Source organism: Amblyomma americanum, chromosome 1 (assembly GCF_052857255.1).
Source record: "Amblyomma americanum isolate KBUSLIRL-KWMA chromosome 1, ASM5285725v1, whole genome shotgun sequence".
NCBI lineage: Eukaryota > Metazoa > Arthropoda > Arachnida > Ixodida > Ixodidae > Amblyomma > Amblyomma americanum.
This window is the reverse complement of record NC_135497.1, coordinates 186,308,742-186,332,255: the sequence shown is the minus strand read 5'-3', so window position 1 is coordinate 186,332,255 and position 23,514 is coordinate 186,308,742. Positions and strand designations below refer to the sequence as shown.

At 46.7% G+C, this 23,514-nt stretch overlaps 1 protein-coding gene across 8 annotated transcripts in view; it reads left to right on the top strand.

Moving 5' to 3' along the window:
* The first annotated feature begins 6,005 nt into the window (after positions 1-6,005).
* LOC144114356 (heat shock factor protein 1-like) overlaps positions 6,006-23,514 on the top strand; it is a 74,269-nt gene continuing 56,760 nt past the window's right edge. For 6 of the 8 annotated variants that reach the window (XM_077648023.1, XM_077648020.1, XM_077648022.1 and 3 more), the window contains exons 1-5: positions 6,006-6,221; positions 8,196-8,304; positions 10,517-10,638; positions 21,039-21,407; positions 21,941-22,221. In XM_077648023.1, the coding sequence (XP_077504149.1) occupies positions 6,117-6,221; positions 8,196-8,304; positions 10,517-10,638; positions 21,039-21,407; positions 21,941-22,221 (986 nt within the window). In that variant the 5' untranslated portion in view covers positions 6,006-6,116. Of the gene's footprint in view, positions 6,222-7,360; positions 7,452-8,195; positions 8,305-10,516; positions 10,639-21,038; positions 21,408-21,940; positions 22,222-23,514 lie in introns of those variants that run through there. The other 2 variants (XM_077648024.1, XM_077648021.1) reach the window with 2 other exon arrangements.

Genomic DNA, 23,514 nt, shown 5'->3' with positions numbered 1-23,514 from the left:
GTCTCCGGAATAATTTCGACCACCTGGGGATCTTTAACGTGCGCTGACATTGCAAAGCACACGGGCGCATTGGCGTTTTTTCCGCCATAAAAACGGAGCCGCCGCGCGGTTTCAGTTTTGCTTTCAGCACCATAAATTTTTCCAACTGGATTGAAACGAAATATGCACTGGTGAACGTCTGCACGAAATATCGAAAAACATTTTCTGAAGGTGCCCTCATCGAAAGAGCATGAAGGTAATGGAATGTAAGAACGTCTCCACGTGAGCAAGCAAAGCGCCATGGTTTTTCTGACTCACGGTCGCCTCTCAAGCTGTACGCATGCTGCTACGCATCATCTATCCATCGCAGTATCCCCTCAACCTTGGGTTGCGATTTTTAGACGAACTGCCGCTAGGCTAGACACCCTAGCTAGGCCACACAGGCACGTTCGTACGGCTGGTTAGTCTTTCACATAATTATGACTGTGGAGGAAACGGAACCCAGTAAAAAAAAAAAAAAAGAACAGTTGGAACCATTTGGGTTTCCAACCGGTTCTATTTGGCGCCGCCATATGAGGACCGTGACGTCAACATGTACTTAAAGGTCACTTGAGACACGAAAAAAAAAAAAACTCCAATATAATCACTGCTTCCTCATTCATTGTCATTTCAGCTCTTGAGGAAGGCTGGCTTCAGCACTGCAGTCAATTAAATATATGAAACAGTGAAGCAGTAGTTTTGAGGTCACAGCCATCGTTGGGCTGTTGAAACCATAGAGTTTCTTACTATTAACAGAAAGAAACTATATGATTGAAACCGAATCCGAAACAACACAACATAAAAAAATTGATTATAAATTATTTAGCGGTCGTAGGCAAATATCACGTAATGATTCATGTGTAGCAGTGTCTTCCGGATTAGTATAAAGAAGAAAACATGCCACTAAAATTAGGTGTCTATACTCCTTTAGCAATATGTCGCACACCGCCAGATCCAGGTGAATGGGCGAAAATCACGCAGTAGTCCTGGCATTAGTATGGTGGCTAAAAAATGAGTAACTGTGCTGACCGGCATGGGATGAAGCGTAGTTCCGCGCGCCTCCGCTTCGTGACAAATCTGGCGCTGCTGTTCTCCGCTTGGCGCTCGGGTGCGGATCGTCTGCTACTCGCCGTGGTTGCATTTGGCTTTTCGCTCACCTCAATTTTGGCTCAGGGCGTCACTTTCTGCGTTGACTATCTCTAGGCACTACCGCTGAAGCAGATATTCACTATTTTGTAATGAAACGCTGAAGGTAAGAGACAGCAGCTACTTCATCTCCTTCTGTTTTCGTCAGCTCTAGCGCAGTGCAGTTCGCAACAGACCTTGTGCTTTATGGTAAAAATGAAAAAAAAAAAACCTTATAACGAGTAAGAAGAGGCCTAAATTTTAAGGCGTAAGCCTTTCTTGGCTCATGAGTGGCGTGGACGGAAGATGTAGACGGAAGTTGCCCACACGAACTGTCAATCATAGCACAAATAACAGCGCGACAGGCGGGACAATAAGGAAGAGACACAAACACGAGCGCTGACTTTAGCAATTTAAAGATATTTTACGGCATTGACGGCAATGTATACCCCGGGCCACGCTCGCAGCATAAAAAACATAAAAACATGTCTTTAAAACCAAGCAGCCATTAAGATTCTCCGCGTTCTTAGCAATAAAGAAAACTCATCTTTTTTCTTTTCCAACTGATATAAGGTGTGCTGACGCACTTCACTCCTCTTTTAGGAATGATATGCGCTTCAAATAATATCGCTCACAAGCTGTTGCTTGTAACTCCTCAGAACCTTCCTTGCTTTTGTCAAGATTTGTGGTGCGCAGGTGGCCACGTCGGGCAGATTCTTTCCCGCGCTGTCTTTGATATCTCTGCCATGTTCTCTGAGCCTGTTATTTAAACAACGTCCATTCTGTCCTATGCATGATGACCCACACGCCAAATGTACATAGTAGACCACTTTTTTTAACATTCGGTGAAAGCCCTCTACTGTTTCTTTTCACACTGTTTTGGCGGCTTTTCTTAGATCTCGATTGACCATTGACCAAAGTATTTCCAGTCTTTTAGGTGCAGAAAAAACCAGCTTTACGTCGGACCGCCGCAAAGCTTTCTTCATACGCGAAGTATCCACCATTAGGGTATTGAGGCTTCTCATCCAGAGAAATCAGAAAAAAACACCGACACTCTGACCAAACTCACCGTCTCTGTCTCGCAGACCATTCGTCTAATTCGTCGCATCGCTAATAAACATAGAGGCATGCGAGAGGCTGGCCTCCGACGTCTTGTTCATGCGTTTGTTATCAGTTGCCTCCCATATACCCTCCCTTAGTTACCTCTACCTTAGCTGCCAGGAAGGGGACCGCGCTGACTGCCTTATTATAGACAGGCATACAAGGCGGCTCTCCATCTCCCTCACCGGACCCCCACGTATAAACTACAGGCATTAGGGGTCTAACTCTGTGACGGAGCTCTCGGAAGCTCATCTCACTTCTCAGTACGAGCGTCTCACCCACACCTCCACGGGACGTCACATACTCGACAAGCTTGGAATAAGCTTCGAAACGACTGTCGCCGACAAGGCCCAGCTTCCGTCCCATATCCACAGCAACTTTATCGTTACCCCTCTCCAAAAAAACATGAACCCAGAGTATCATGTCACTCGCCGCAAGGACAAGGCTAAAGTCTTTGCATAAACAGTATTTAACAGATCAGACAGCGGTCTATGTCGACGCCGCCATGTACCCCGATCGGGATGTTTTTTTCGCTCGCGGTTGTAAACTACTGTGGACGGCCGTTGGTTGCGTGCTCCATTCCCGTCAGGTCATGAAGAGGCGGAGGAGGCGGCCGTAGCTAGCCTTGGCGATGGTTTCCACCTATGCAGAAACCATCTTCATCGACTCTAAATCTGCGATTCGTAATTCCGCCAAAGGCCGGGTCTCCCCCGTCATCCTCTCTCTCTTCCACTCAGCCAAAAACCAACTCCACCCAATCCAATTGATCTGGGTCCCTGCGCACACATCACATCCAGAGAACGAGGCGGCCCACAATCATGCCCAAGGATTCGTCGACCGGGATGTGGTGTCGCCCGTCCTGCGGACGGCGAGTGATCGTATGGTTATATTTCATGACATAACCATGCACTACCGCACTTCTTATATGCCCCGCTCATATTTCTCTAACCAAACCCCAAGAAGTTGCGTGGAGGCAGCCCCAAACGAACGCCTTCCCCAACCCCGCGATATATGCCTGCATATCCCCTAGGGTCTACTTTCCCCCCTGTCAACTATGTGGCCAACATGCCACTCTATCCCACATACTCTGGGTACCGTACTCTGGGCTTGCCCTCAGGACTCCCCTCCGCGAGGTTTGCAGCTCTCGAATCCAGACCAGTGGGAGGCCGCATTGCTCAGTTCCGACTCGTACACACAGATCTGGGTTGTGAGAGGAGCCCTAAAAGTCGCCGAACGCCACGGGCTCATGGCCACTTGATGGGGCTATAACCCCACACCATCTGCTACTTTTGTCGACGAAAATGAAGTTTATCCTCCTCCTCCTTCAGAGGGTGACTCACACCGTGCACACACAGTATCACAACAGTTTTTTCACGTTCATCTCGGTCCTGTGGCGTTCAACTAACCCTAGCCCATGGTCGAACTAACCAACTATAGCCCGGTTAATTCCACTCCTGGGGCTATATTACGTAACTGTCAATTATGAAAATTGTCAAAAACTTGTCACAAAGGTGTCAATAAGCCTCGCTCCTATTGGTCGGTCGTGGCCGGCGGCCATATTGCTTTTTTGCGTCATGGGTGGCTGCAGATGACGTCACAGATATGGCAGAAGTGATGACGTTGCACACCTAATTCTGCAGGCGCTTATTGACAGACCCGCTGCGGTGGCTCAGTGGTTAGGGCGCTCGACTACTGATCCAGAGTTCCCGGGTTGGAACCTGACCGCGGCGGCTGCGTTTTTATGGAGCAAAAACGCTAAGGTGCCCGTGTGCTGTGCGATGTCAGTGCACGTTAAAGATCCCCAGGTGGTCGAAATTATTCCGGAGCCCTCCACTACGGCTCCTCTTCTTTCTTTCTTCTTTCACTCCCTCCTTTATCCCTTTCCTTACGGCGCGGTTCAGGTGTTCAACGATATATGAGACAGATACTGCGCCATTTCCTTTGCCCAAAAACCAATTATTATTATTATTGACAGTTTTTTGTCCCAGTTTTGAGGCTGTCAATTTGACCGTTGAGTTTGTGACAGAAAATGGCGGCGGTGTACACGGCTGCGCTGGCGCGAGCAACGGCGGAGGAGGGCGCACGAAGACGCGGTTGACTCTCATCCCTTTCTGTTCATGAGGAACAATTCACCGGTGTTGCGCTCCCACGTGCTTTTCCTTTTTATTACCTGCGTTCAGGTGAACAGCCACCCGATTCTTGGCCGATCTCCCAGTGTGGGTATGTGCCATCTTTTGATAGGCTAACAACAACAACGACTTGCCGGACGAGCTGTTTCGACGCCTTTTTCGACTGGAGGAGCAGGCTGTGGAGTGGCTATGCAACGAACTGGGAGGTTTGCGTGCGAGCGCGCTGTCGGTGCGGCGGCAGGTGCTGTGTGCACTGTGGTTCTTTGCCGCGGGCGGCTTTCAGGCTGCCGTTGTTACGAGGCGCACGTCGGCATCGCACAACTGGCGGTGAGCAAATGCGTACAGCGGGTGTTGGAGGCCGTATTCACCTCTGTGACACACAACTACCTATAAATAAGACACGCTTATGCTGGCAAAGCACTTTATTTTTCCCAGCAAATGGCGCTTCGTCACATGGTCGTCTTCTGTTTCCCAAGGGGAAAGAAACAAACAACCACACATCACATACTGCAACACCTCACCTTTTGGCACCTTTGTCATCGATCGAAAGAGCCGAACAACGCAGACTTAACAAGTTGTCTTCATCGATTTCGTACCGAGCGCTTCTTGCAAGTTCGCTCGGTAGTCACGTAGCCTTCACTGCATTCGCTAAAATTTTTCTCCCTCCTTAAAAAAAAAAGTAAAAACGGAGGAAACATAGTGCTGAGACGCGCGCTTGAATGCTTGGACACTTAATATCGCGCTCAGTATGAGCTACACCGCGCGAGCGCCCGGGTAGTACGTCGCTATTTCACTACAAGTGCTGACAAACATCCCATGTCCATGATTTACTTTACTTTGTTAGTTTACTCATTTGCTTCAGTATCGAATTTAAATATAAGCTCATATTCTGTAGATAATTTCCAATTCGCCAGATCCATGTTCATCGTGGTTACATGATGCTGCACACATTTTCAGAAGAAAACTAGAAAAAAAAACCGTAATATGGCATTTCAACTACTCAGGGCAGAGCCTGAAAATTGATACTGCACCTACGGCCGAACCCGCCGCGGTGGCTCAGTGGTTAGGGCGCTCGACTACTGATCCGGAGTTCCCGGGTTCGAACCCGACCGCGGCGGCTGCGTTTTAAATGGAGGAAAAACGCTAAGGCGCCCGTGTGCTGTGCGATGTCAGTGCACGTTAAAGATCCCCAGGTGGTCGAAATTATTCCGGAGCCCTCCACTACGGCACCTCCTTCTTCCTTTCTTCTTTCGATCCCTCCCTTATCCCTTCCCGTACGGCGCGGTTCAGGTGTCCAACGATATATGAGACAGATACTGCGCCATTTCCTTTCCCTAAAAAACAATTAATTATTACGGCCGAGCTGAACGAGTCAGATATTTCAAGCTCTGCATCCCTGACACTATAATATGCACACGTCTCTGTAGTTTTTTCCTTGTGCAGTTTAATTACAATAAAGTCATATGCCGCAGTAATATCGATAGCAATATTGAAGTGAATCGGATTCATACATGCTTAACAAAGACCGGAAGAAACGGGAGCGAACTGCAATTTCGCCGGTGGCGCCACCACTATATCATGAAAAAAAGGGCGCGCGCTTCTACCGCCGGTTGGCACACCTACTCGTAGAGAGGCCATAGTGTTGTGTTTTTCACTTTTTGGCTGTCTGGTGTCTGCAATGGTCACATTTCGCGGAACATTTTATTGTTAACCGAAAGTGTGCGAAGGCAGTTAGTGTTCGCGATGCATACCACGGAAGTTGGCGTCAGTAACGTCCCCGCGTTCTTAGTTAAACTATGGAAGCTTGTCGAAGACGAGAAATGCAACGACTTGATCAGCTGGAGCTCGGTATGTCGCGCTTTTCGCTGATTGTGAGTTAGGGCTAAGACATTGTATTCCCTTTTGGAATCGACGTTTGCTCAGCTTCGCGTTCTATCCTGTGCTTGCCGTCGCGTTTCGTAGTGTTTACGATACATTTCAGTGCTGCCAACTTGTTGAACAGCTAGACAGTTTTGGTCACTTGAAGCTGGCCTGCAATCAGGTGCCGCGCATACTATCTCAGATGCCCATGCAAATTTCGCTCCGTCTTTTGCGACCGCGCGTCCAGCGGAAGCAAACCTTGCACATTCTTTGACGGCTGGACAAATAGTTACAGTTGGCGATGCAGGGCCTTCCGCCGTTAAGTTTTCTTTCACATTCGCTTCGTTTCTCTTGAGCTCTACTGCGCGGAAACGTCGTTTGGAGTTGTCAGTAGTTATGTAATAAGTTCGCTGTTGCGGTTGGAATGACCTGCATATGGTGTAGCTGGGGCGCATCACCCGTTTTGCCACCCTTATGCTTCCTTTTGATAATCACAAGGTTTTTCTGGGACACCTTCTTAGGCTGTGCAATTCCGAGTCCATATATGCTGCTCTGTTTTCTTTTCCTTGTGCTGTTTCCTGTTCGTAACCTTTTGCACCATAGTTAGGGGGACATAATCAAGCATGCTTGTCGTGCAACATCAGATGCGGAGAAAGTTGAAGCGCTGACCGAGACAGCTATGTGGGACGCAGATGTACGGGAAAAAACTGTTGCGGCATAGTCTTCCTACCCAGTCAGCTGGTATCCATTCCACAAGAATGAATACCAGCTGACTGACTGTACAGAAATAAATTTGTTATGCGCACCTTCGTCCCAAGATTTTTTGACCAGAATGTATACATTACGTGTTCAGTCTGCTGTAATATGGTAGCTAAAAGCGGGGATAACACTTGTGTAACAGTAGTAGTCTGGTCTTTGCTGTAACATTAAAGAAAGGGGCAATTGCTATTTCTACTTTCATTACTAAAGAATATTGTGACGGACTAGAAGATAAAGCAGACAGTGGCGCGGGCAGGAGCATTCGTGATAGGCCCACCGTCATTAAATCATATCATCGCCATCTATCATCACGTCTAGTTCTTTGGCTTGCTCTCACGTAACAATATTTATGATCCATAGCAGCGCGACAGACTGGACAAAGAAGAGGAGACACAACACACAGCGCTGTTATGTCGCGCTGTTATGGATCATCGTCAGCACCAACTCGCCCAACAACTGGTATTGTCAAATATTTATGAGATGTCAACTTAAAGGTGCACTAAAGAGGAATCTGAACTCTTCTTTTTTCGCAGGAACACTATCTACACGTTCCAGGCATTCTTAGAAACTTCGAATTATTGTCCTGTGCGGCCAATTGCCCTAATTAAATCGGATTAAACGTCCCGGCTTCCGCCTTTGTTTTGAACCCAATGCGATCGGTAGAAGGAGACAACCAACGCGTCAGCCAGTCCCATGGCGGCTTGCCGCTCTGCCATCGGCGGAGTGGTACGTAAATCAGAGTCCACGTCTATTTTTATTTCCGTGGGCCTAATTTGCGACTATATTGTCTGTGACTGAAACTGTTTGTTCATAGAAACCTAAATAACAACTTAAAAGCGAAAGCGAAGCCGCCACTGGACTGGCTGAAAGGCACTCCATGTGTTGGCTGACTTCGCCTACTTACCCCGCGTTGAGTTCAAAAAAAAGGCTGGAGCTGGGACGTACAATCCGATTTAATTAGGGAAATCGGCCGCACAGGACAATAATTCGAAGTTGCTGAGAATGCCCGGAGTGTGCAGATATAGTTCCCGCGTTAAAAAGACGAGTTCAGATTCCTCTTTAGTGCACCTTTATTGCTAATATCTTGCAAATGTGAACTGAGCCATTTCTCTTGCTTGAATGCTAGATTGGTCAGGAGCTGCCCTTTTTTTTTATTTCTCTATGTGCATTGTACTCATTGAACTTTTTTTTTTATTTGTGTAGAATGGCCAAAGCTTCATTATACACAACCAAACGCAGTTTGCCAAGGAACTTCTGCCCCTCTACTTCAAGCACAACAACATGGCAAGCTTCATCAGACAGCTTAACATGTGTAAGTACATGCAGAATAATTGATAAAAAAAATGAAATAAGAATACAAGAAATAATGTTACTGAAAAAAAGCAACATGAGAAGTTGCATTTTCTTAATTTGTGGCAACATTCGTTGCCATTATGCCTAGTTGTTGTGAACGTATGGCTCATTTGTATATTCTCTTATGCAACATTGCATATTTGTGTGTCATTGTGACTGCTGTTCAGTTCTGTGCAATGTGTGCAATCTGTTCTGATGTTTTTTATGCCACACTCCCCCAAAATCTTGTGGTCGTCATCAGCACGAAATGGTATCGTAATGCAGCAAGTAAACATGACTGATCATCGTTAATCATATGACTGCTGGTTCATTTGGCCTATCCTCATGTGACACAGTCCTATCCCGCAGTCGAAGTGAACACTCATCCGTTTGGTGCCCAGTGGTGACCAGTGGGTATTGAACTTCTTACATGTAGCCATTACCTCACTTACAGCTGACTTTTCTTTTGCTCTTGCATTGAGCATAGAAATGTTTAAGGGATAGTCTACGTCTGGAGACAAGTATAAAAATATTGGCATATTCTTGTAGATCTTTTCCTGTGACGGCAGTAGCGCAAGCGGAAGTCAAGGTTTTGGCAGAAATTAATAAAGTTGGCAAGGAAAGTCGAGCCAGAATCAACGGTTACACTGTGCCGTGTTGTAAATTTGCAGCTCTCCAAGTAATCCGGCTGCGTCATCTGCGGTTGATGTGCACTTTGTGAATAGGATTGAGTGTAATACATTGCATAATTTTTATTTCTGCTGGAAGAAACTTCAGAGGTCTTAATTTCAGAGGTCTGTACACTGACTCATCAAAGCCACTGCTTTGCCTGTGAGCCTTCAGTATGCTGTGGGAACAAGCATGTGAAAATTAAGTGGTTCTGCTGTGTGGTAGCAGATTGGGCTCACTGCTGACTCATATTTTGATGTGAACACAGTAGAAGGGGTGGTAGAAAGCTTGCACCCATGTTTCTCATTCTCGTCAGTGGTCTCTTTCACACTATTCTCACTGAATAGGCTGTGTAATCATGAGACATCGGCAACAGCTGAAAATAGTAAAAACATTTCTTATCCACACCTGCTGCAAAACTGTTTCGAGGCAGCCACAAAGGTCATCAAACGGTTTGTGGAAGACATTTCAGGGCCTCTGTGTTATAGCAACAGGACTGTGGAGTCCTGTGGAGTAAATGCTTTGTTTCAACAGAGGTCTGCCGTGCAGCTTGTGCCTGGGTGTTGCTCATTCATTAAGGATGTGCAAGATGAAATTCCAGCCTATAATCTCGTGTGCCTAGATGTGCAAAATGAAATTCCAGCCTATAATCTCAAAGATGCGCATTTGTCTATTTGGCAGACTTTGACATCGTCTCGAACTTTTAATGTTGATGGGGCACTGTGCCTCTTGGAAAATGTTGTGCTCCATGTGCATATTAGTGCAGAGAGTGCAGCACTTTGCAAACATTTTGAGCGTGCAGCATGCATTACATTCCCTACAACACATGATTTCGTGCCAAGCAGGGGCTGGTTTCCTTGTGGAAATTTTCATCACTCAGCTGCCGCCTTGACACGCCTTAGACAATTGTCCTTAGGTGTCTTGGGCGGCTTAGGTGTGACTGTTACTGATGGCAGAATGCACGAAGTTTTGTGTGGACTGGTGTTCGATTTTTTGTGCGACTGTGGCAATGTGTAGTTACAGGAACACTTCACTTCTGGATGCAGTGTTTCTGCAACTTCAATATTCTTGTTTTTGTTTTTCTTTTTAGAATGGAGTATATTTGAGATTTTAATGTGTATGGATAAGCAATTGGTGGGGCGTTCAGTGCCGTCTTGAGCTGCGGAATGACATAGGTCGCGGTATAGTGCAATCTATATTTTCAGCATGCAATAAAGCCTAGCCAGCTTGTTCTCGTGCCATTAATTTTAGCTGGTTGTTTTCTGGTAAATTTGAAAATGCTTGTTTTTTTTTTCTGTGTTCTTTGCACCTGTGACTTCACAAAGGTGGTATGCTGACGTAATTTATGGTTTGTCATAGCCATAAATTACATCAGCAAGTTATTGCATGCTGAAAAAATTACCATCTTTGTTTCACAGTCATTTGGTTTGGATTTGTGAACACTGTTTCTAGTCTATTTGAAACTGAGTATGAATAGATATTCTGAAATCAGGAATGGACTCTTTCTATGCTGCTTCTTGCAGATGGCTTTCGCAAAGTGACCAACATAGACCAGGGCCTCAGGTCAGACCGAGAAGAAATAGAGTTTTTTCATAACTTCTTCGTGCGGGGTCAAGAGTGTCTACTCGAGTTCATCAAGCGAAAGGTAAATAATGGTGTTATGCTCTGTTGTCTCTTCAGCTCTTCTTTTCAATAAAACACGTTGGGTTAGTTAGTAAATCTTGCTAAAATAAAATCCAACATGGACTAAAGACAGACTAAAAAATTTACAATCAATTTGCATAGTTAGGCTAAATGCAAATTAGGTGTGCTAGCACATGGTTTTCACTTTGGTTCCGGTATTCTGATCCATTGTTAACGAATGGAAGCTGTTCGGATAGCGATAATTCTATTATGCCCATGCATGTGGAATTGGTCATTCTCTACTTTACATTCTTTTATCCTTGGGAGTCCTTATACCATTCTCGCGCAGTGGTGCAGCGGTTAGGTGATGGGCCACTTCCCTGCGATGGTAGGCGCTGCCATTGGTGGGAAAGGTGAGACCCAGGTTGCTCTTCCCGAGCAACCTCTCGCGACCTATCATTAATTGAACTGCCACGGTGGGCAGTGTGTGCGCGCATGCTCTCTCTCTCACACGCACACACACACCTGACAGGTTGCCCGCAGCGCAGCCCAGTGGGTAGGTGTGCAGCCTGAGTTATAGGAGTATAGACGCCTAATTTTGGTGGCACGTTTTCTTCTCTACAATGATGTGGAGGACTCTACTACGCATGAATTACCAGTGATATTCTCCTACGACCACTAAGTAATTTATAATCAAATTTTTTCTGTCATGCTGTTTCGATTTCAACAGCCGAGCGATGGCTGTGACTTCAAAGAGTACTTTTGTGTCACGTGAGGCATGGAAAAACGTCTATATAATCGCTGCTTCATCGTTATAATTTCCTGCAGTGCTGAAGCCAGCCTTCCTCAAGAGCCGGAATGACAACGAATGTGGAAGAAGCGATTGATTATATTGCAGTTTTTTCATGCGTCACGTGACCTGTAAGCACACGTTGACATCACAGTCTTCATTTTCTGTTGAAACCGAAACATCATGAGAAAGAAATGCGATTATAAATTATTTAGTGGTCGTAGGAGAATACCAGGTGGTAATCCATGTATAATAATGCCTTACACATCACTACAAACAAGAAACAAAAAACACGCACCCAAAAGTTAGGTGTCTGCACTCCTTTAAGGGTCCCATGCAGTGGAAAACTCAGCTCCGGCGGTGGCGTGAGTGAAAAATCCTGAGATAAATTCCCAGACGTGACCTTGTGATGCCATCACAACCTGCCCATTGTACGTAGTACATAGATGGCAGTTAAATTAATGATTGGCTGTGAGAGGTTGCTTGGGAAGGGCAACCTGGGTCTCGCAAGCCCCACCAGCGGCTGCGTTTGAAGCAGCAATCTGCCGGGCGGTGGCACAACGCTTAACCACTGCACCGTAGCCCCAGGAGTGGTATGCGGACTCTAAGTGATCTATGAATGTAAATTAGAGAACGACCAATTCCACATATATGAACATTAACCCATTAATGCTATTGCTTTATACCCTTAAAGGGGATCTGGAAGGGGCTCTAATCATGTTGCAGTATGGCTGGGATGTTAAAGCACGCCTCTTCACAAATACTGTCCAGCAAGAAATTTTCTAATGCGTTTTGTAGAAGCTGAGTTATCTAGCAGAAGTACTTGCCTCTTTACAGCCATTCGTGAGAGCATAAATGACCTTGATGAACTAAGGTTCCAGAACGCTATTGGAATCACCAGTGACCATTTGATTTCTTTGCATGAATTTTATCTGCAATCCACTGTCATTGATTTTAACCAGTAGTTTTATTTGCAAAGAACTGGAATTTGCATTGGCTCATCTGTAGCCCCCATTTTAACTGACATCTTTTTAGCCTTTATTGACCAGTGCATTTGTGCGCATTTAAACCGGACACCTGCCAGACGGGTTTTCTGCTTTGTTGACGATTATGTTATTCTTTTTGACCCGCCTACCTCTTTTAACTTTGACGAAGCTGTTGCTGATGTTCTTAACATTTTTAAAGACAATTCCCAAGGCCTCACCTTCACTTGGGAACTGCCGTAAGGGGGCAAGACCCAGTTTCTGGACGTTAGGTTTGATTTCACTGGCGTGGATCATGTGTGCCGCTTCAAGAAAAGCTTCATGCCGTTCAGCAGTGCCCATTCTAAACTGGTGAAATGAAGTATTGCCATGACATGCTTACACGCCGCACTCTGAAAATCATGTGATCACTGTGTGCAGGCTGGCTTTGAAAAGCAACTTCAGAGATTACACAACGCTAGTTATCCCTGCCTTGTCATAACCGCTGTTTGTGGAGCCTTGCTGCAGAAGGTTAAACTCTGTTAGAGCGGTGCCCTATCAAGCAAGCAGCGAGATAAGAGGCCTGTGGCGGTGATTCCGTATTTGCATAAAATAGCGCACAACATCAAGAAGATAGGGGCTCGTTATGGTGTGAATGTGGTGTTTTCAGCACCATGTAAGCTTGGCAAGATATGCTCCATGATGGACAAATGACCCCCGAGGTGCGCTATCAAGCATAGGCAGCATTATACGGAATGCAGGTCTAGAGTCATCTATGAGATACCACTCAAGTGTGGGCGTGTCTACATTGGGCAGACCGGCCGTTGTTTCACTGAGAGAGCGATTGAGCACAAACGGGCAATAAGAAAGAATGAAAGGGGGAACCTCCCTGATCACTGCAGAGATTGTCAAGATTGTGGACCGGTGCTGGAAGAGGCAAATTTTATCGGCAGAGGCAGAAAGCGAGTTCAAAGGGAAGTTATCGAAGCATTTCACATACAGAAAGGTGGGCCCACGTGCATAAGCACTTCGTTGGTCAAACTCAGCAGCCGGGAACTGGATTTTTTAGATGGTCATGAGATCTTGTCACCCAAAGTTGTTAGCATGTTTGTAAATTTTTCCTGCCTTGTTCTCTGAGTAGCAATTCTCTGGCTTTTATGCTTAAATGTAATCTTTTTCTGTGCATATATTTTTTCTTGTTAGCTTGTCCTCACTATAACGCACTGATGGTGATAATGTACTGGCATATAAAGGTGGTGTTTTCCGCAATAAGCTCAGTTGGTAGTAGGCACTCTTTCTGTCTCTGTGTCTTCGTGTATTCGTTCCCTTGCGCCATTCAACTTTATGTTAAGTTATCTGTAGTAAAAATTTGAATTTCATCGTCTTCGCGCTTTTCCCTCTCCTCTCGTCACTTTTTGCACGCTGGAAGGTCGGCACTCCTCCGCCGGCCCCACCTTCAGCGGAGAGCTTCCTGGCCCGCCGGAGCTACGCGACTAATTGGCCGCGCCCTTGGTAGCTGCTTGACGTCTGAAAGAATCTAACCAGTAGCCACCTCTCAACATATATACGTAGATGCGAGCGACGGAGGACGATGCGAGCATGAAAAAGTCGCATGGAAGGGCTCCTCAACTTTCGCGCGTGATCGTGGGTCCTCTGCTGCGTGTAGAAGTGTATTATTTGGCTCAGGTTTTCATGACAACACAATGCAGTGATTAAGCGAGTTGATGTGCTTTCCTCGGAAAGTGTTTCAGAGCCCCTTTAACGTGGAGCTTAATTTTTCCTTCCACTTTTTGCTTTTGCTAATGTGTCGTGGGCAAAAAGAGAAAGACCAGGATGGTGGCAACTAATCGCCATGCTTATGGCCATGATTATGGCATCATGGTGTGTAATACAGAAGTGTCACCGGTAAAACTGTTACTGTGCCTTTTTACGATAAATGCTTCCAACAATTTGCGCAGAAGTGTGTCCCTGCTCTTGCCAGTGATTTTAATCTGCAAGGATCTCGGCTCACACTTGCACGAACAAAGATGAGCAGGCGGTCCTCTGAGTGCAAGCCAAGATTCTTGATTAAGATTCTTGGTAAAAGCAGGCACACACTTTCATACAAACTGTTGGAAGCATTTTTATTTTTGTGAGGGGGTAATAGTTGTATCAGCTATACTTGGTATTGCTTCTTGCTGGCAAAAGGTGATTACATGTTGTGATGCTGTAATAATGGCCAAATGCAGACAGTTTCCTTCCTTGGGGTTTTCCATCAGTGAAGTAAACATTTGGATTCAGTACTCACTCCTCCTACTTTGTGTTCTGTGGTCTGTCTTGTTGTGCTGGTTGATTTTATTTCAGGTGTGCTTTTGTGCCACTGACTATAACATTTTTTCTTTTTGCCTATATGTTTGCCTTCTACATGCCTGATACAGTGGCAGGAAGCATTTGTTGCATCAGTTTGCTGAACTCCGTTGAACCCACTGTGTGTTTATACAGATGGGAGGTTGTTAAAATTTGTACCAGTGCTATGCTTGAATACAGTTCTTACTATCGACAGGAGTTGTGGTGAACGTCAGGTTCTCTGCAAAAAAAAACTTATAAGGATGATTGACTGAATGTAGTCCCATTTTGCTATCTTGCATTTTTCCTCCTGCTCACGTTTCATGCTTTCACCTTAGCAGTACAGCTGCTACTGGAGCCAGCATTCTCCAAAACTGACATTGTGAATGCACAAGCAGAAGAAATAATGCAGAAAAAAATTGGGGGATGCTTAGGCTTCGCTTTAAGAGTAGTATTCCGTAGCTTTATCAGGTCCCATTCACGCCGCCTACTTAGTTACCGCTTTCCTAATTCACGTACACATAATTACTTATGTACAAATTAGTACGTGTCTCTAAGGTGGCAGTAAGGGCATGTTGGTGATTCATGATGGAAATGTATAGCGCAAAGAAAGACAACGTGTGTCCATGTGTCTTTCTTGTGTCCTCGTCTTTCTTTGCGCTGTACATTTCCATCACACTTCACTAAGTCAGACCGCAGCGCATTTGCTGGGTCCACCTTAATTCATCTTGAAGCATTGTGCCTTTGTGGCCCGTGGGTAGCATGCCCATCTCACAATTGGAAGGTTCTTGCTCCTATTCCCACCCAAACCCAAATTAATCCAATTTTTTTCAGCTCGATTTATTAAAACCTTTCTTCCATCGGGATTTTTCGCTCACGGCCAATGACACCGACAACGTCGACATTGGCTTTTCTGCGACACGGGACCCTTAACGCTATTGCATTAAAATAAAACATAAAAGGGACCCATCTGAGTGCATCCTAGAGAGACGGAATGTGAGATCTACATAGTGCTGCTGTCTTTTTGCTGCAGGTGCCATTCCTGATCTGCCTTTTGTGTGTGTCAGGTTGCTGCTGTTTCATTCCATTGCTGCTGCTTTGCTTAAAAAAAAAAAAACCCTGGGTGGGTTGGTTCATGTTAAGACAGTGTAAAACGATACAAAAGTTTACAAGACGAAGACTAGCTACATGATGCAGGCATGAGCTATGAAGTTAAAATCTATTTGTAAAAAATATTCACGCATCCAAAGATTCATAATACAAATGAAAACTGAGTTTTGCATGTGTAGAGGAGGGTGTATTTTGTTTTTTCCTTTCACGTGCTTAAAGGGGCTCTGAAACACCTTCCAAGGAGAGGACATCAACTTGCTCAATCACTGCGTTGTGTTGTCATGAAAACCTGAGCAAAACAATACACTTCTACATGCAGCAGAGGACCCACAATCACGCGCGAAAGTTGGTGAGCCCTTCCCGGAGACCTTTTCATGCTCGCACCCTCCTCCGTCGCTTGCATCTGCATATACATGTTGGGAGGTGGCTACTGGTTAGTCTTTCAGACGTCAGGCAGCTACCAAGGCCGCAGCCAATAAGCCGCGTAGCCCCGGCTGATTGGATCTTTTGCCACAGCAGCTGCATATAGTTGGTAAAACTTTATGACTTCAAAGGTTTATAAGTACAGTAAAAGCTCGTTAATTTGGAACTTCACGTGACTGGGAAAAAAGTTCTAATTATCCGATGTTCGAATTAACGAATGGCCTCGAAAAAACTGACAAGAACCATTTGCGTTACGGTATATGTACTGTATTTAGGGTGACCCACATGGTGCGAACTTGCGCTGCGGAACGCCGAAAACGGGCGGCTGCCGCCAGACCGCTGCCGCCAGGATTTAGAAACGGCGTGATTCCACATGCTTAGTAAAATGCTGAAAAGAGCAGCCGTGCATTTACAATTAAGCTATTATTTATTCCATAACGACAAAGAGGACGAATTATTCTTTGTGACCCCTTTCTGAACCAAAATAGTTAACCTGTTTGAACCTCTCGCGCTTCCTGATGTCAACCGGCGTGTAGTGGCTAAGCCTAGCAGCTTTCAAAATCCAGAAGCATTCTGAAAATCTGGTGCGTTTCATCGCTAAAATTTTGTGCTGCGGGCATCTTCAGACAAAGCGAAAGCTTTGTGCGACTTTTGTTTGCCGTGAACATAAGACACACCGTAGCGGCAACGACGAGTTCGTGGTGAAGCGAGAGGCCGCTTCGGCAGGCGCGGCCATGTTGTAGAAGCGGGCAGAAGTCAGACGCGGTTGCACCCTGATTGGTCCGCGCTGACAGTCCACGTTCGCCGCTGGGAAATTAATAGAAGAAAATACTCCTTGGTTTCGGTTACTATTGGCGTCCATCATGTATGTCATAACAAGCATGTCTTTCCATTCCCTTGTCTGCTGAATAACATCGAGGGCCTCGAATCTGGCAGTCTTGATGCCGCAGGCAGCATAAGGCCACATTCTCACAGCCGGTTTTTTGCTTCCTCTGTCACCTCTGACACTGACGGAGCCGACGGAGGGGGATGAATTTGGACCGGTTTCCCCCCCAAATCGGGCGGCCGGTGCCGCTGGGCCCTGCTCTACGTTTCCGTCGAGCGGCGGCGACGGAGCCCCGCCCCACAAAAAACGTGCCAGTCACAGCGCGAGCTCGCCTCACGTTACCCACGGCTTGCTTGCTGCGAGCGAGAGATGGCGCTGGCGAGCGTCGCGGCTTCGGCGGCGGCGATGCGTGGGTGCGCTGGCTACCAGTACCTGACCAAGCAAGCCATCGCCACAGGCCGGGCTGCCAGCATCATGAGCCTCCGGGACATGAACGTTTGAGTGCAGTGGGGCCGTGCAAGTACCCAAGGACCTGCGCGTCCTGAACTCCCTTGTGTCTAATAAAGTTTCCACCATCACCGCCGGGCACAAGAAAAGAAGCCCCCCCCCCCCCCCCCCTTCTTTTCTCCGTTGTTAGATGCACGCGTCTTGCGCCCCGAAAAGCGCCCGCTGCCAAGGAACAGATAGCGGATGACGGTTTTATTTCATTTAGCAATATACGAGGCGTTCCAGGTAAACGAGTCTCCGATGAGTTTAGTGTTTGCATTGGGTGCGGGATGTACGATAATCGAATTTGCTTCTGTTGTGCTCAAGTAGCACCGCTGTTGTGTATTTGGATTTCTCGCGCTACCAGTCAACGCGCAGGCGAGCGATGACCGGCCAAGACAGACAGAGCTGGAGGGAAGGAGGAGGGACGTTTTTACTGGAACCCCACAGAGGTCCCCACCTAGGTCTGAGGGGTCCTCACAGCCGGGCGAGACGGGTCTGGACGCTCGCGCGATGCTGAGAACAAATAAGCGTAGCATACGGTCAGGTGTGGGCGCGGCGAGCAGACGCCGCGGCTCGCCGAAGCCTGAGGACGTGGCATACCAACGGCTCTCGAGAAGTGGGCCGGGTTAACGAAACGTAGGTGTGCTTACTAAAAGGATGCTGACGCACGTTCAGAGGCAGCAATGACAGGCTGGCGCCGCTTTCCAGATTTTGGGGGGACGCCTGTCAACAGTCGGCACGAAGACGAGTAGTTTGTTACTTGCGGCTGTAGCGGCTCGGTTGAGATCGATAATTGCCGTAATGCTGGGAGTCACCAGGTCACGGGTTCTCAGGAAGCCGGCAACACGTGAGAGTGTCTTTGATGTATTTTCGTGTGTTTCTCTTTTTACTTGGTAAGGGAGAGAGTTTGAGTAATACTGTGGAAGAATGGGGTGTGGCACCTAAACCTAGAGGGCCAATCATTTCGAGGGCCCGTTCCCGGAATGCCATTTTTTAAAAGAAATTTTGATGTTCTTATCGTGCTGAGTACTTTAGGGAGAGGGGTTTGAACCTTGCGGAACCTGGAAGACATGCCATGCAGTTTGTATACAAATCATGTGTTAGTTTGTTGTGATTGTGGGGTGCCAAATGTGGGACAGGCTCCTAGGCTTCAAAACCGGGCTCCGGAGCCTGGAAAATTGTTCTGTGCTAGATTTCGATCCCTTGCATCTTCAGCGATGCCAAGGAGGGAAGATTTTCCTTCAGCCAGTTCCGTAATCACTCGCTGTTTATTCTGTTATAAATATGTGAATTCCTGCATAAAGATTCAGTTAGCCTTCCTTCAGTCAAGTGTTGCCTGATCTCGTCTGTTATACCGCCTCGGACGGTGGAGCAGCTGTTGTGGAGCCCGAAGAACGAACCTTAACTTAGACAAAACCTAAAAAAAAAAACACGGCCCGTGCACTATGGCGAACAGATGGAGTTCGGGACGGTAACGAAGGGGGGGACGGAAAGCCTGTTACCAGGTTTAAACCGAAGAGAAGGGGATGGCTGATGAAAAGAACAACCATTCAGGTGAAGAAGACAAAAAGGAGGATAGATGTGATGGGGCAGATAAGATAAAGAGCAGAAAAACAAACTCAAATAAAAACAATGCAAAGACAGTAAAGAGGATCAAGAAACGCGAGATGAAAACAGAGTAATAAAAAAAGCGTATCATAGGAATAATATTGGAAGAACAAGTACGGAAAGCTGAGCAAGTTGATTACTACTATCCATGGTAAAACAGCGCGCAAAAACACGAGGACGGAACAAACACGACGACACGAGCGCTGTGTCGAAGGCCGCCACCAACCCGCCGAGCTGACGGCTTTTAGCCGCTTCCTGCGATGAAAGCTGCGTTGAAACCCCGTTTACTTGTTGCTAGCTTTTAGGGCCTCATTGCTTCAATTAGCCGATACTGGTAAAATATTCTCCAAACTGTTTTGCTAGCCTAATTCTCGAACGTTAGCATAAAAAACAATCTAGCAAGCCCTGACAAACCATTCCTGTATTGATAACAGAGTTCATTACCCCCTACATATGTTCGATTACGTTCACATTGGCCAGAATAATGTGACTGCAGTGCGCGCAGCGCTTTTATAGTAGCTTGCTATATTCGTATAAATATGTTTTGGTGCTGTACGCGTGGTGTTCGCTGTAAAAATGTGGAACTGCGCAAAGTTATTCAACTGACTTCTAACTTTTGCCACCGCTTGCGAGATTGCATGTTTGTTCTGCGATAATAGACAAGAAAAGCAACGCGCAAGCAGACGACAGACGACTTTCACCGCACCTTCGGCATCTCCTTCGGACTCCGCCACCGCCAAATTTTTTTTTTGCTTTTTTCACGCGGGAGAAACGTGGGAGGAGCGAGCACCCGCCCTAACTGGTTTGCCGGTCTCTGGCGCCTATTTCGATTAGAATATCGCGCCGCTTCGTTGCTGCTGCAGTTTTCGGCTCCGTCGTCTCCGCGCCATAGAGGAGGCCGGCTGTGGGAATGTGGCCTAAGAAGGTTCTCGCAGAGCATCAGCCCTCACTGTTCAACCACACTCCTACGTGGCACTCGTGCTAATACAGGATGTACTGTGTCCGTCGCTATGGACCAGGGTGGTGCTGGTGGACATTCTCGAGGTTCGGTTACACTACACATAAATGCCCCTGAAAGCAGAAGATTGGACAGCCGTCGTTGTAGCCCAGATTGGACAGCCGTCGTTGTAGCCCAGTTGGTAGAGCACTGGACGCGTGATTCGGAATTCCTGGATTTGGATCCCACCGATGGCTTGTGGTTGTTTGTCCTTCTGCTTTTATTAATCTGTCATTGATTAGAAACTACAGAATTGAAAAAAAAAGACATCTCCTGTGCTCGTTGGTTTCAGTGACTGTTGGCATCCGTTATGTACGTCATAACGAGCACCTCTTTCCATTCCCTTGTCTGGTGACATACGAAAGTACGTTTATGGATAGAAAAGTGTGTTCAGAGTTTAACTTTGGAGCTTCTTTGCGAATGAGGATTATGTACAAGAAAAAAAAAAATGCCAAGAGTAGTGAACAATTTGGTTTGGTGTGCACATAGCGTACAACTGTGGTTCAAATGTGATGGAGCAAGAAAAGTTTTACAAAAGCATCCTAAAATGCAGTTAGCTTCTTAAAAGCCTGTTACTGGTCCTGTGTGGAAGTAGGCCATACCGAAATTCAGTACTAAACACCCATGAAGGCTTGTAAAAAGTGTGCATTAGTAGAGATGTGTGCATAGTTTTGAGTGCTCAATTTAAGCCTGAAATTTGGCCATTGAAATGGATGGGCTTTCTACAAGTGCTGCATTGTCATAATTGTGTTTGTTAATTTGTGAGGCAGTTGAGCTGATTTTAAGATAATCCTTTGCTCTGTTGATCATGAATGCATTCACAAAATTGGCTGCACTACAAAATAATCTACTATACATACCGCCTGACCAGAGCTGGGGAATACATGTGCAGGTGCCATCTGGCCGGGCTGGAGGGGTGGGTCCTGACGATGGACGCGCCCGCAATGAGGTCCTCAAGGAACTGCTTTCCAACGTTGGCAGCATGCAGGGTCGTCAAGAGCACATGGACCAGCTCCTTGCTGATATGAAAAAGGAAAATGAGGCTCTATGGCGTGAAGTAGCCCGTTTGCGTCAAAAGCATATGAAACAGCAACAGATAGTTGAGAAGCTTATCCAGTTCCTGGTCACCATGGTGCAAGCCAACCGCAACATTACTGTGAAACGCAAGATGCCACTGATGCTGCATGACAGCCCCAACTCCAGCTCCAAGGTTCCTCGACTGACGAAGGGTACCTTCGTCACAGACTACCAAGTCACTTCTGTAAGTGCTTCAGATGAGTACATTGGCCGAGCTGAGAATTATTTCTATAAGTTAAATACTGTTGCTTCGTACCTCCCCAGCACATTATCAGCTATCTCCAGAACAGTGAAACTTTGTTTCCCTCTCATTATGCCTGATTATGCAGTTTTGGCTGTTTCTGTGCGTCTAGTTACGTGGCAGCTAAATGCTTCTAACCCTTTGCAGACCGAAACTTTTACCTATTTTGTAGCCGTTCTGGTCTGAAACTATTTTGCCAGTTATTGGCACCGTGAAAGGAAACAACTGTGCAAGAACATCTAAGGGAATATTTATTTCTTGGTGTTTCTTTATGTGCCCAAGTCTTCCAACAAAATTTGGGCTGCATGTAGTTTAAGAGATGGCACATCACGTGTAGTAATGAAAGCGTGTGCAATGCAGCCATGGAAAAGGTAGGTGGCACTCGACAGCAGACAGGAACGTTCCTGTTGCGTTGCTGGGAGGGGCCTGATTAGGGACCGCGAAGAGTTGACTGTTGATTTTGTTGTCCTATGCAGCCTGCTGGTTCCCAGATGTCCGAAGGCCCTGTAATTCGTGATGTGACTGACCTAATGGATGACTTCGGAGAGACAAGCAGCAGTGTTGTCAGTGAGCCTATGGCTGCTGGCCAGTCCCCAAGGGTAGTTGAGGTGTCTGCTGCTGGGACGCCAGTTCGCTCCTTGGCCTCACCGGCAGCCTCCAGTGACTTGGATGCTGGTCCCATCGTGGCCAGTCCCCTGAGCACAGCAGATGTAATGGAACCTCTGTGCTTGCTTGACCCTTTGGAGGGTGACCAGAGGTGAGACCATGCTTGAAGTGCTTGAATATGCTTGAATATAATACAGTCGAGTCCACTTATAACAATGTTCAAGTGCCACGAAAATTTCATTGTTATAACCGATAATTGTTATAAATGGGTTGCACGGAAAAAAGCATAACAACTGCAAAGAGGGGTCACGGACGGCAAGTGACATGCGAGCTCCGCCGAGGCATCGTTTTGGTGGCACCGAAAGGGGTATTGTAAAAAATACGAAAAGGTTGCTGCGGCTGCCTCTCAGCTTGAAAAATCCCTTAGTGCCCGAAAAACAACAACAAAGAAAACATGAAAACTTGAAAGCATTTAAATGGGGCGAAATAGCTTGCACTTCTCACTTCTTTGCTGAAACAAACCCGTAATCGGTGAGTTTCGACTGCTTCGCGGCAATCTTGCTGACATCGTTCTGGAGGGCACCCAAATGTTGACATGTCTGAGTGAAAGGTTTTTGGCAAAAATGAATTTCCGCAGGGACTCTATCATTCTTGAGGCCTCCTGATGAGAGACAACTTGTACAAGCTCCGGTTCATCTTCGTCATCGCTGCTGTCATCGTCTTCCGCGCCGGTGACTGCTGCAACGATTGCCTCGTCAGTCAATTCTTCGTTTGTGGTGACTGCATCGTCGGCGTGCAAGAATACTTTAATCCCTTCCATGTCGCCGTCATCACCGCGCACCGTAGACCAAAGTTCTGTAATCGCTCCATCGGCAGGAGCTTCGCAACACTCCACATCACTGATATCCCCGGCGAAGCCCGCTTTTCGGAAGTAATTCATGACGGTGGAGGAGCTGACTTCTGCCCATGCCCCAAAAATGAATTGAACAGCCATCAGGAGCGAAATCTTAGTCTGGAGCGGGTCGGCATTCACGCACAGCAATGTCCAGGTTAAGAGCAAGCCTGCTCAACACACGCCGGCGATACAATGCCTTAAAGCACGCAGTCACGCCTGCGTCCATGGGCTGCAAGCCTGCAGTCGTGTTTGGCGGCAGGAAGAAAATTTTCACATGCGACAGCTTCTGGGCAGTCTGGTGTGCAGTACAGTTATCAAGGACCAACGCCACCTTCCTGCCTTCATGCTGCATCCGCTGATCGAACTCGCATAGCCACTCGTGGAAAAGTTCACGCGTCATCCACGCTTTCTTATTATGACGGTAACGAACTGGAATCCCCGCAGCACCACGGAAACAGTGGGGATTCCTAGGTTTTTCAATTACGAAGGCAGGGCACTTGTCGCTGCCATCCACATTCGCACAGTGGAAAATGGTCGCCCGCAATTTGC